The sequence below is a fragment of the Monoraphidium neglectum genome (genome assembly GCF_000611645.1).
Source record: "Monoraphidium neglectum strain SAG 48.87 unplaced genomic scaffold scaffold01651, whole genome shotgun sequence".
In the NCBI taxonomy this organism is placed as follows: Eukaryota; Viridiplantae; Chlorophyta; class Chlorophyceae; order Sphaeropleales; family Selenastraceae; genus Monoraphidium; species Monoraphidium neglectum.
The window spans coordinates 51-12,633 of record NW_014011977.1 but is presented as its reverse complement, the minus strand read 5'-3'; the positions used below and the strand labels follow the sequence as shown (position 1 = coordinate 12,633).

Sequence of the window (12,583 nt, the reverse complement as noted above, 5' to 3'; positions counted from 1 at the left end):
GCGGGCTGATGAACATGGTGGGCCGCATAGGGTCCGGCGCCGCGTCCGCCTCGGAGGCGATTTTTGGTCGCACGCCCTCTGCCTCCTCCTTGTCCAACCAGGCCGGGGGGCCTCCCTCCGGCTCGAGCGCCGCGGCGGCTGCGGGCGGCGTGGCGGCACCGCTCGACCGCCGCAGCCCGAGCCCAGGGCCACCAGGCAGCGCGGGCGCGGGGGCGCGGCTGTCGCTGGCGTGGGTGCAGGAGCAGTTTGCGCGGGGCGTCGCGGTCACCGGCAGCGCACGAGGCGGCACCCAGCCCGCAGCGGGCGCCCGAGCCGCGTTACCGTCGCCGTTGCCCCCGCCCGCGCAGCAGCAGCAGCAGCAGCAGCAGCAGCAGCCGGCGTCGCCCTTTGGCTCGGAGGCGTGGCCACTGGGGCTCCCCGAGCGGCTGCTGCTCAAGCGCTCCCTGCGCTTGCAGGCCGAGCCCCTCTCAGCCGTCGCCCTAACCGCCAGCCCGGGCAGCCTCGGCGCGCACGCCGGCGGCGGCGCGCCCGCGGACGGCCCCGGCGCCGCCGGCGGCCTGGCGTGCTGCGTAGGGCACGGGGGGCTGCTGCGCGTGCTGGGGGCGCCCGCGCTGGGGACACTGCGATCTGCAAAGCTGCAGGAGGATCTCCTGTCCCTCTGCCTTCTGCCTGCGGCGGCTGCCGAGAAGCCGCACCTGGCGTCCGCAGCCGGACCTGTCGGGGCGCCCCTGCTGACTCAGCACCATGTGCATGACGTCATCATGCTCGCCGGCTCGTCCAACCGCCGGGTGCTCGCCTTCTCTCCGCCGGCCGGGCGGCTGCTGGGAAGCTGGGCGGCGCACGAGGACGCGGTCTCGTGCGTGGCGCGGCTCGGCCGCGGCGGCGGCGGCGGCGACACGGCCAGCGGCGCAGGTGTGCGGCTGGTGACCGCGTCTTGGGACTGCAGCGTCAAGGTGTGGGATGTAGCTGAGGGGCGTCAGCCGTGGGACAGCAGCCTGCCCCTAGCCGCCGCGGAGCTGCGGGATTTCGAGTCTGGGGTGTGGGCGGTCGCGGGCAGCGGCAGCGGGCAGCTGGTGGTCGCGGGTACGGAGGAGGGTGCGGTGTCGGCCTGGGACCTGCGGAGCCGGCGGCAGGCGTGGAGCACCAAGGTGGGCGCGCCGGGCTCGGAGAGCGGTCGCGAGGCACGATTCTTTTGGGGAGTCGGGGCTGTTAGGCGGCCGGGGTGGGGGCTTACGGGGCGAAGGCGGGCTGGGTGTGGTTGGTGGTGCCTGCAGGGCCAGCGGCTGAGTAAGGGGCCTGGCGGCCCCCAATTTTGAGAGCCATGCGGTAGGCAAACATCACAGGAAGCTGCCGCTGACTGTGCGGCTGTTCGAAATTGACCATTGGGTTGCTCTCCACCTGGCAGGTCTGTGGGGACTACGTAGGCGGCCTCTGCCTGCTGCCCGGCGGCGCCTATGTGGCCGCGGTCTCTGCCGACGGCGCCGTCCGCCTGCTGGAGTGGCGCCGCGGCGGCGACGTCGCGGTCACCGCGCGCTGCGCCGCGCCGCTGCGCTGTTGCGCGTGCGACGGGCGCCTCCTGGTCGCGGGCGGCGAGGCGGGGCAGCTGCACATGTGGGACGTTGCGGCGATGACGGGGCAGACGCGGGCGGCGGGCGCGGCGGCGTTTGCGACGCCAGGGCCGGACGGGTTCTACCCGCCGCTTGCATGCGAGTCAAAGGCGGCGGTCAACAGCATTGCCGTCTGCGCGGCCGGCGGTGCCGCAGGCGCCGCGTGCCTGGTGGCAGCCGCGCAGGAGGACGGGACGCTCGCGCTTTTTGCGGCGTGACCTCGCTGTTGTTCCACGCGCAGCATGGCTCGCGTGCGCTTGCTGTTGGCCATGTGTGCCGCATCTAGTCAGCGACGGTTGTGTGACTGCTCCCCAGCCCCCGCCCTGTTTCAGTGCTGTCTGGGCATTGCAGCGAGCGCAATCGGCTTCCCCTGCAGGAAAACATCTTGTAAGCTTGCTTCAAGCTCTTGTACGCCGCCCGGCTGCCTGCAACACAACACTTATCCCTTTGCCGTGCGGGCAAACCTCTTTTACGCGAAGCTATATCCAACGAGGTTCTGCACTCCTTCACGACAATACTTTTTCCGTTTGTGCCGTCTTGCGGGCTCCCCATCAGCCACCCCGCGCGTCTCGCCAACCTGCAGCTATGCTGGACCGCCAGCAGTGCAACGACGGCCTGCAGGTGTGTTGACAGACGCTAGTCATAGGGCGTTGTCTTTACGGATCTCTGCACTCCCGTGGAGCGATCTCACCCGTCCGCCCTAAAAATGGCAGGTTATCAAGGGCTTCTGCGCCAAGGCAGACGGCAAGGACAAACTCACGGCGCTTGTGCAGGTGCACCAGCAGTGCGCGAGGGGCGTGCGCGCTCGGCGCGGCACGCTACTTTTGCACACCAGCGTCCAGGCACCCCAGCTCAGCGCGCGCTGTTGCCGCCGCGCCGCACCGCCACCGGCTGCATCAAGCGCCTCACATCCTGTTTTGAGAGCGCAGCATTCCTTAGCGCCATGCACGCTCCTACCTCCCACGAATGACCCTCAATATCGCAGTATGCCTGCCTATTTGCGTCCGCGGGTGAGCCTGGCAACCTGAAGAAGGTGCAGGCCAGCGTCACCGCGGCACGCAAGGTGTTCCGCATCATGCGGGTGAGTGACAGGATGCTGCAAGCCCACGGCCACGGGACAGCATGCATGGCAGAAGCATGAGTGGCAGCAGCATGCGCGCTCCTTTCTGCCTGCTTGCAAGTGAGCAGCAAAGGCAGCAGTACAAATCACACGCTCTCCTGCTGATGCTCCTCCCCCTGGCCTCACACACGACCTGCAGCCGCTCGAGTCGCTGACGCCGCTGCTGGTGGATCCTGGCTTCCCGGGCAAGCAGGCCTGGCAGCTTGAGGCCATCCAGAAGGTGCGTTCACAGCGGCTGTGCACCTGTTCTCCAGCTCGCCACCAGATTACTGCCCACAGCACTAGTCGCCTGCACGGCTGCCGCTTGCAGCGTGGTTCACTATGCTGCACCTTCTCGTCTGCTTTTGGCTGTGCCCTCAACTTTTTGTTGCGCCCAGCCAGACATTGCCTGACTCTATTATACTGTCACGCTTGACGAATGCGCAGGACTGGACCCAGCCCAACCCAGTCATTCATCCACTGGAACCCGACCAATGCATCGACCCCCAACCACCCACCCTCGCACTGCCCCACCCGCGCCGCAGCTCAAGGACATTCTCATGGCGGTCTACTTTGCCGCCGACCACGTGGTGTGGGCCTACCAGATCGGCCTCGTCAGCGACAAGGCCGTCGGCGAGCGCTTCCAGAAGCTGTCCCTCTGGGGCTGGGCCCTCGGCAGCGCCTGCACCATCGTGCTGGAGGCCGTCGCCATCGCCGAGGCGGCCGCGCCGCGCCGCGACGGCGAGGGGGACGCCGAGTGGGCCAAGCGGCAGCAGACCGCCAAGGCGGAGATCAACGGGCGGCTGCTGGTGCTGTTCCACGCGCTAGTGCAGGCCGGCACCGCCGCGGGGCTGCTGCAGGTGGTTGCCATGCGGCCCCGCACCGTTGGGCTGCTGGGCACCGTGGCGTCCGCCATCAACTGCTATTTCCTGCTGCCTGCCATGCCCAAGCGCACCCCCAAGCCCACGGCGGCGGCCGCAGCGGCGGCCGCGGGGGCGGGGCTGCCGTCGGCGGTTGACGCCTCGGGCAAGCTGATCCCCAAGATGGCGTGACCTGGCGCAGCCTTGGCCGAACGGGCCCGTCATTTGCGGTTTGCGCCCGTCGCAATGCCATTAACCGCCATTAGGGGACCATGCCGGGCGGCACGGCGCAGCCGCGCGTGTTCGTCAGCGCCATCGAAAGTCCGTTTTTTTTGCGTGAGCTGCTGCCCTGCCGGCTGGCATCCTTCCCAGGGTGCCGGCGCGCACCTCTTCGTTTGCCCGCCGCCAGGGAGCGCTGTGCTGTTGAAGAGCGTGTGCGCATGCTTTTGTGTGACTTGCAACTGCCGACGATGCAACACGCAACACCCATAGATTGCTGTTGCATGTCAACACGCCTCAAGTCTTGTCCCACTGTCAGGCTAGATTACATCGTCTTGTCTATCTTTATACAGCGCCTTTTTTTCTTCCATGTACTGCGTACTCCTGACCCTTCGCGCCTCCCTTCTCGCGCACACGCACGCACGCTCGTGCAGCCGGTTCAAGTGTAACTGCTCCTACTCCAAACCCAAACACGACGTTCTCCATTGATGGTCCGGTTGGTCTGGCACTATCATTGCTGATGTGCGGCTTGGACAGCAATTGTACACACTGTTGGATGAGGGTGACACAATCGAAGTTTGCCATGGCACGAATAAAATGCCAAGGCGTTGCGCGGTCTCCTGACACCTCAGCCAAGGCTTTTTATGACAGAACTTGCGATAGAGAGAGTGTTCAGGGGTATTTGTTGGAAAACTTGCCCTGTCTCATGGCTGGAGCTGCCAGCAATTTCACTGCTGCGAGAGAGTGAGCAGTGAGGACCAGCGCCAGGCGACCTGGGAGGCTAAAACATTGGCACCTAAACACATGTGTGAGGGTTTACTGCTGTGCAATTCACACAAGACGGACTGAACAAGCAAAGTGGCGGCTGAGTTGCCCGGTGACCCAGGTTGTGGCCACGTGTTTATCGCAGTCAATAGACGGCGATGGGGAAAAAGGGCGGCAAGCATGCATTGGTCAACGGCTGACACATGAGAGGGTGCAAATGGCAAACAAATTGAGAGCATCATGCACCCATTAGCAACAGGGCTGTACTGCTGGCCGTCTTGGGGCGCGTCCAAACCACAGGTTTCTAGATGGGCCAGGGTGTGTAGAGCGGTGCCGACACGTTGTCGGGCACGTTCTGAAATTCATCTACTGTGTTTTGTTTCTTTGCTGCATGCGGTTGTGTGTGGGCTGAGGTGCCAGCCTGATGACATACTCGCTGGCCAAGCGCAGGGCACTGACGTTGTGGTTGACCGTTCAAGAGCTCATCTGTGCGACGTGATCTGGGCTCCGCGGAGGGCTGCGTGCTAAGAAGTTCCGATGCTATTGTCACAGAACTCATGTTGCTCTCGTTTTCGGCCTCCGCACGAGCCGCAGCGGTCGTTACGGAGCGCTGCAAAGCCATGCCGTCATTCCAGGGCTTGATTGAAAGGCGAGACATATCATGTAGATTCGTATGCATGTAGTGTTTATCTCCTCTAGGCGCTCGCTGGAGCCACGTATACCGTAGATCGATCATGGCGGGGGCTCCCGTCAGCAACGAACTGGCATCGATCGCGGACAGCTTACAGCTACTAAACGATGCTGTGGTGGGGCAAACGCACGGGCAGCGCGCACAAGGTGCGGTGCCATACAGGGTGGAGGGCGTTCCTCCAGCAGCCAGCTGCACTGGACAGTTGCGTGCCCGACCCTCAGCTGGATGCATGCATGCCCTGGGCTGCTGCGGCATGCATGAGCACTGTTGCATGGCTTGTTGCGCTGCGCGCGGGTGCTGTATATCTTCTGTCTGTGACTCCCTGCACCGTCACCTTCAAAATGTGCTCGCGGCTGCCCTCCTGACTGACCCCAACGAACCTGCAGGCGTGAGGGAGACGGCGGCCATGGTTGTAGAGGAGGCCTTCGAGGGCCGGGGCATCAAGACCCAGGACGCCATGCACGCGGTCAAAAGGCGCACCATGCGCGTCGCCGGCGTCACAATCCACATCGCCATCCTGCTCGTGCTGGGCGCCATATTCCCAACCGAGGTGGGCGACGCCCTTCATTCGTCGTGGCGGCATGCGCATGCAACATGACCAGTATGCCTTAGGGACGGCATGCAGGGTCGTAGCTAGTGCCGCATGCATGCATAGAGACTGAGCGGGCTGTCTTATCAAAGTCTCGCCCTGGGCCTGCCCCTTTCCGGTTGCTGTCTTAAACCCCTGCACACAGCAGGCCCCGCCCTTCTCCAGCTCGCCGCAATGCAACCTCCTGAACCCCATCCAAACCACCCTGCCCCAACCCACATCAAGGTCCTCACCGCGTCAATCAACATCATTGCGCTCATGATCGTGCGCGACGCGATTGCATTGCGCGCCGCCACGCCCATCAACGCCCCTGCCGACGACCTGGAGGCCGCCGCCAAGATCGAGCGCGAGCTCCGCGCCATGCCGCCCCCCGCGGACGACAAGACGCCAGCCCTCAACGTTAGAGGCGTACCACGGCGTGGTGCGGGCGCCTCGGCTGCGGGCGCCCGCGCCGGCAAGGGCGCCGAGCTCCTGTCCCTGGCGCAGGCCCTCGCCGCGCGCGTCGCGCCCGTCATCCTGCACCTCGCAGACCCAGGCGTCCTCAACGTCTTTGGCGTCACCAGCCGCTGGCTTCTTGACACCTTTTCGCTCGGCACGGCAGCAGGTGAGCTGGCAGGGCAGGGGGTAGCCGCTCGGGTGCGAGCATGGATGGTGCATTAACGTTCCTGCTGTGCAGCCAGGGCCGAGCTGCAGAGCCAGCTGGGTGGTCCAAAAGGGACCCTGCAGTCCGTGCCATCAGGTCCATTGTCTCTCCCACCTCTGCACCCCTTTATATGCTCTTGAAGCAACCCTCCTATCCTGTAAATCCACTTCCTTCCCACATCAAACCGTTTCCCTCTCCCACCAGGGGCACGGCAGGGCCTGCGCTTCCTGGAATCGCGGCGCGTCGCCAGGGATCCCAGGGTCCAAACACGCCACGCCAGCCTCAACCACCAGCTGGTGGCGGGCCTGGCAGAAGACGTGGGCATGCTGCTCGGCGAGGCCAGAGCGCAGCTGGTGGGCCCCGCATGGGCGAAGTGAGCCGCGCTCCTGCGCCAACCGCTGGCGATGGACGCGCAGCTCAAGGACTTGAACATGGACAAGAACATATCACTCAATTTGAGCGTCATGATGAGTGGACTGTGTGAAATTTGCAGCCTGTTGAGGGGTGGTACCGTACCACCCCGCTGCACACCGTGATGGTGTGCAGCGGCCGTTCTGGCGTAGGGAGTTCAGGGACACTGGCAAGGTTGCGGGCACGCCATTACGCCTGGAGCCTTCTGGGTGCATGCCTCTGGTGTTACTTGTTTGCAGCGTGCGCATATGCGCTTCTGTGCGTTTCCTCGGTCGCGTCTGGCACTCAAGGGCTGGCTAACGGTCGTTATGCTTGTCAGCATGTGCAAGCACTGCGCGGGTGCGGTCGAATGGGTGCAGCTCTCTTTGCGACGTTCGAGCGTGCCCTCCATTCTCATCCGCGAGTGCATTCATTCGCGGAAATCCCCTTGCAGGCCTGCGGGCTGCGCTTTGCCTCGGAGGACCAGCAGGCACGGGTGGAAGCTTCCCTGCACCAGCACGTGGCGGCGTCGGCAGACCCTGCCATGACCTTCCTCTTGTCGCGGATAGAGCTGCTCCGGCTGGCCGCTGCGCTGGAGGCCAGGTCCCTCAGTGACCAGATCGTGAAGACTACGCTGCAGGTGGCGCTGCAATGCGCCGGCGTGCAGGTGGTGGCCGAGCAGGAGTTGGTGAGCCCTGAAGAGGGGGGTGGTGGTGGCAGGCTTGACAGTCCGGCTGCAAAGCAGCATGGCCTTGGTTATTGCAGCCCCCCGCTTGCAGCCGCTGCCCTGCCAGCCCGTGTCCCCACCCTGTGGGCTTTTGACCCCCAGCAGGTGCGGCTTCAAACGCGCATGTGCGCATGCATTGCGGGCCCCTTCTTGACTGCGCATCCATCTGCTGTGCCTACAGGTGCACCAGGGCGGGCCCTACCTGCCGCAGGCCGACGGCGAGTCGGCCGCCTACACCAGGCGCGACCGCCGCAGGTATGGCCTGACTTCCATCGACGTGACGCGCGTCATGTTCGACAGCGCCTCTGGGGTTGCGGTGCCGATCGCAGCCGCGCTGGTGCACAAGTTCCTGCAGGGAAAGGGCATGGCGCCCCCGCTGCTGGCCGTGGCGGTGTCAGGCTCGATGCCGGCAGTCTTCATGGGTGCAAAAGCCGACGGGGTCCTTCTTGACACCTTCCTTGCCCAGCTGAAAGTCAAGGTGCGTGGGCGGCTGCATTTCAGGGCCATGACGAGCGCTCGGCTTCGTTGCAAGGCCATGGCAAGCGCTGCCACACGCCAGTTGCAATCACGACGCCCTCAACAGGCCAGCCCTCTGCCGCATGCATTGCTGCTTCCAAGCCCTGCCCCATGCCCACTCTGCTGGCACGCCCATGCTGAGCAATGCACGCGATCTCGTCATGCCGCAGGCTTTTGCAGCAGACATGCTGAGCTGGCTTGGGGAGGTGCTGATCGTCGCGCTCGGCCCCAGCCTGCTGCTCGCGCTGGCCACCCTGCACCGCGCCTGCATCGCGCACGGGTCCTTCAGCACAAGGCAAGTCTGCGAGTGGCTTCCTGGTTGCTCCTTGCGCGCTGTGTGGTGGTGGCAGCCAATACTGCGCCCCAGACTCAGCCTGCTTTGGGAAAGGCCGAGGCATGAGGCCACACGCCTGGGCGAGTGAACGGCCTTGGGCTGGCACCGCTCGCTGTTGTCCCCCTTCCCACCCCCTCGCCTGCCTTCTTTTGCCGCGTCTTTGGACCCCGCCTGCTCGGCTGCCGCCTCGCAGGGACCTCGTGTATGTGGTGAGTCACTGGCGCGCGGCCCCAGTGGCCCAGAGTGCTGCTGCCTGCCGGTGCAGCCAGGTGGAGCGCCATCAGAGAGACCCGATCCAGCAGCACGCGGACTGCATACCGCAGGCAAGGTGCAACTGACTCGCACACCACTGTCCTCTGCCACAACCCAGGGCCCGAGCGCTGACGTCATCGCCGCCATGATCAACGAGGAGGGGGCCGGCCCTTCGACGGTGCTGCACGCCCTGCGGACCCACGACCCGCCCGCCCTCCTATACATGAGCGACTTCGGCTGCGTTGCCAGCACGGCCATGGAGCACGTCATCGAGGGCGATGCGCGCCGCTTGCTGCCACTCTACGCGGCCTACCGGTGAGCCAGGGGTGGGGGCACAGGCCAGATGCGACATGCATTCTACGGGTTGCCGCTGTGCAAGGTGGAGGGAGGGGGGTTGACGAGGGGTGCCGTGGCATCGCCCCTGCCCTGGCCCCGTCCCTTGTCCATCACGAACGCACCCTTTTATATACTGCCGCAGCGCGCCACCTGAGCAGCGGCGCCAGTTTGTTGAGGACGTTCCTGCGCACCACACAGCGCACGGCCAGGTTGGCGCCAGGTGGCATGTGGTGCGTCTTGCATTGCTACCCAAGAGCAACAAACCGCCTTCACCCAGTAAAAATGCGTTAGGCGCCACAAGTCGTGGCAGCTACATGATCACGTACCCACACAGTCTCCACCAGCGGCCCAGGCTCATGCGCACTCCCCCAACGCGCTTGCACGTCACCACCAGGGGGACGTGTGGAGGGCCGCCGCGGCCCTGGCGGACATCGGGCTGCTTTCTGAGCGGTTCAGCTCAGGCGGCACCGACATCTTTGACTTTGACCTGCCAGTGGCCGGCCAGCCGTGCGCAGCGTCGCTGATGCAGCAGGCGGAGCGGGCACGCGTCGGGGTCCAGGAGGGGCTGCAGAGGATGGGCACGCCGCAGTCGCTGCAGGGCTTGCTGAGGTGAGTACAGGCGGTGCTGCTGCGATGGGCCCCTTGACAGCGCTCGGGGACTAGCGCCTGCAATGCTCATGTGAGTGGCATTTGTGTGTGATGCACCACGCACAAAGAGTTTCATCCCGTTGCCGCCATCTGCCGCTCAGCTGTCTTGGCTCACCATCGACTCAGCTCCTTGCCTGGATCTCTGACACTCGAACCGCCTGCTGTTGACACCGACCCTATCCCCAGGGGGATGCTCAGCTTGGCGCCGGAGGACCGGCCCACCGCCGCCCAGGCGCACCAAACCCTTGAGCTCCTGCAGCCCGAGATGCTGGCGCGGTTCGTGCAGGCGGAGGCGCTGGCCGATGCAGAGGCGGTGGGACGGGCGGCGGCTAAGGCGAGGCAGATGGGGCAGCTGGGGGCCAGCCACGGGCGCGTGCAGGACGGCGAGCCCACAAAAGCAGGCGAGGATCTGGGCGGCGCGATGGCGAACGAGGCGGGCGGTGCGGGTGTGGTTCCCGAGCATGAGGGCCCGGCGTATGATGGCTGGGAGAAAGCGGCAAAACCCTCTGCGGTGGCGCCGGCGGCTGCTGCCACCGGCGTGCCCAGAGATGAGGTGCTCGCTGCTGCTGCAGCCGACGCGCTGCCGGCGGCAGCGGACGCGCAGGCGGCGGCAACGGGCGCCGCAGAGGCAGAGTTGCTGTCAATCACGTTGGCGGTTGCGCAGGCGACGGCGCGGGGGGTTGCGCAAGAAGACGCAGTGGCTGCGGCAGTGCGTGTTGCGGCAGAGGCGGCGGGCGCAGTGGTGCTGTTGCGGCAAGTGGTGGCGTCAGGCGCCGATGCAGGGGAAGCACTGCTAGGCCAGGGGTCATCGTCGTCGGCGGTGGCAGTGGCGGGGACGGCAGCGGCAACACAGAAGGACCCTGCTGCAGGTCTCCTTGTCACGACGGCGCCCAGCAGCACCGCAACGGCAGGCCGACAGGAGTCCAGTCAGGCGGCGGGCAGCACCAGCGGGGCGGGCGCCAAGGGGTGCTTGAGCACGTGGCAGGAGTCGCGGCAGGGCAGCTGTTCAGTGTTCAGCATAGCGCAGGAGGCGGTGCAGCTGCTGCCGCAGCAGCAGGGGAAGCGCGCACAGGTGCAGCAGGTGCAAATCGAGGCGCAGGCACAGGAGCAGCAGCAGGAGAAGGAGCAGGAGGGTCGGGAGCAGGAGAGCAACGACGCGCTCGGGCACAGCTTTGGTTGTGGCCGCACAGCGATGGGCGTGGAGGCGCCGCGACGCGGCGGGCGGCGAGCTGCAGCCTCAAGGCCCGCTGGTGTGGCCACGTCCGCTGACCAGGGGCCGCCAATGAGGGAGACGTGCTTGTCGGCAGCAGCGCGCAAGGCGCGCGAGCAGCGGGAGGAGCAGCAGCGGGAAGAGCAGGACCGGCACCAGCAGGAGCACCAGCCCCAGCAGGATGAGGGAGGGACCATTGGCAGGGGGAAGGGCAAGAACTTGCCGCGCAGCTGCACGAAGGGGAAGAAGTAAGGTGCCACCAAGCCTTGAAACAGGGGCGTGGCACTGTATAAAAAATAAATGCTTTTGCCCGTGGTTTGGGCAATCACCACATAAGCATTCTACATGAGTATCCTGGAATGCACACATGCGCTTTTGTGTTATTGCTTTTGCTGCTCTATCACTGCCATGATTGCAGCAGACTCCGGCACCCCGGTGTGCAGGAAGCTGTTTTGCCAGGCACACGTACAATTTGGAAGCAGTGCGTGGGTGGCAAGCTGTGCACCCATGATTTCTTATTTTCATACATGTGAAGTTACACGAGAGACTGCCGACACCTGCGCAGATGCGGCCGCCCGAGCCCGCTGTCGTGCGACAGGCTGGCGCGTGCTTGATGCTGGTCCAAGGCAGTAATCAACGGGCCAGGGGCGCATTGGCTGTCGGCAGGAATGTCAGGGTGCCCCCAGGCCGAATTGAGCACTGGGCATATGGCCAAGACGGGTTTCCTGGCCGTGGTCTAGCGCTGGCTAGCATGTTGCGCGTCCGCAGCAGCTACAAGTTTGAGTGAGTCAGCGTGGGAGCGGCACGGCCTGAGGGGCAGCGCCCAAGGATCCACTCCCCGCGAGGCGCTGCGGCTGTCGCGCTGCATCGACACACCAGGTCACAAGTGCAATGGCGGCTGTAGCGCCAAGCAGGAGGGGGATCAGGCGCACTGGGGGCGGGCCCGCCCCTCCTCTCTCGCCCGAGGTGCGGCTGCAGGACAGCCCTGCAGCTTGGCGGCCGGCCTCGGGCAGTGGGGAGCTGTGGGCGCACCTACGCCTTGCGGTCCTGGAGGCGGCGTGGCGCCTGCCCTGCCGGCGGCAGGTGACGGGACAGCAGTTTGCAGCGGCTGACGTTGTCGATGACGTCATCAACGGCGTGGAGCGTGCCGTGCGCGTGGACTGGCACAGCGCCAAGTCTGACGCCCCTGAGCTAGGCGGCGCGAGCACCTCGTGGTTCCCAGGCCGGGGCCAGCCCTTGAGCTTGTCTGGGTTTGAGCTGCGGTGGTGTGGCGGCGGGGTGGTTGCTCGGGTGGTGCATGCAGCGGCAGCCTTGCTCACGGTCCCGCAATGATCACTACTTGCTCTCAAGTGGCATTGCGCGGTGTTTTGCGCCCGGTGCACGGAGCCCCGGTGGGAGCGGGGTTTCCTCGTAAGTCCTTGAGGGGCTGGGGGCCTCGCTCCGGCTGCCAGCTTGCTTGTGGTCCCACCACGCGCTGGTGGCGACGCCGAGTCTGGAGCGGGCTTGGGCGGCCGCATCAGCGCAGGTATCGTCAGTCTCTCGTATTCCTTCACATGTATAAAAAAAGCGACGCGGCCGGCGCGCTGCCGCGTCTTGAGGTCAGGCTCGTCGGGTGGCGCGGGCTGCAGCGGGGGCGGCGGCTGGTGGGAGCGGTGGGGGCGGCGGCGCTGGGGTGGTGGTGGCGGCGGGGCGCTTGG

The 12,583-nt window shown here is 65.6% G+C and overlaps 4 protein-coding genes across 4 annotated transcripts; all 4 read left to right on the top strand.

Annotated features, from left to right (window-relative positions):
• Positions 1-8: 8 nt before the first annotated feature.
• MNEG_8599 (hypothetical protein) lies at positions 9-1,825 on the top strand (the record flags this gene model as incomplete). The annotated part of the gene is made up of 2 exons (XM_014042931.1): positions 9-1,148; positions 1,406-1,825. The coding sequence occupies 2 exons, from the start codon at positions 9-11 to the stop codon at positions 1,823-1,825; spliced, it is 1,560 nt and encodes a 519-aa protein (XP_013898385.1).
• A 367-nt stretch (positions 1,826-2,192) lies between these two features.
• MNEG_8598 (Peroxisomal membrane protein 11E) lies at positions 2,193-3,758 on the top strand (the record flags this gene model as incomplete). The annotated part of the gene is made up of 5 exons (XM_014042930.1): positions 2,193-2,228; positions 2,321-2,380; positions 2,593-2,688; positions 2,867-2,947; positions 3,252-3,758. 5 exons carry the CDS (start codon positions 2,193-2,195, stop codon positions 3,756-3,758), a joined length of 780 nt encoding a protein of 259 aa, XP_013898384.1.
• Positions 3,759-5,284: 1,526 nt separating this feature from the next.
• MNEG_8597 (hypothetical protein) lies at positions 5,285-11,138 on the top strand (the record flags this gene model as incomplete). Its single annotated transcript, XM_014042929.1, has 11 exons — positions 5,285-5,387; positions 5,628-5,791; positions 6,056-6,434; positions 6,678-6,826; positions 7,318-7,551; positions 7,772-8,068; positions 8,277-8,405; positions 8,811-9,007; positions 9,171-9,237; positions 9,423-9,637; positions 9,863-11,138. 11 exons carry the CDS (start codon positions 5,285-5,287, stop codon positions 11,136-11,138), a joined length of 3,210 nt encoding a protein of 1,069 aa, XP_013898383.1.
• Positions 11,139-11,777: 639 nt separating this feature from the next.
• Positions 11,778-12,218, top strand: MNEG_8596 (hypothetical protein; the record flags this gene model as incomplete). The annotated part of the gene is made up of 1 exon (XM_014042928.1): positions 11,778-12,218. The coding sequence occupies one exon, from the start codon at positions 11,778-11,780 to the stop codon at positions 12,216-12,218; it is 441 nt and encodes a 146-aa protein (XP_013898382.1).
• Positions 12,219-12,583: the final 365 nt, after the last annotated feature.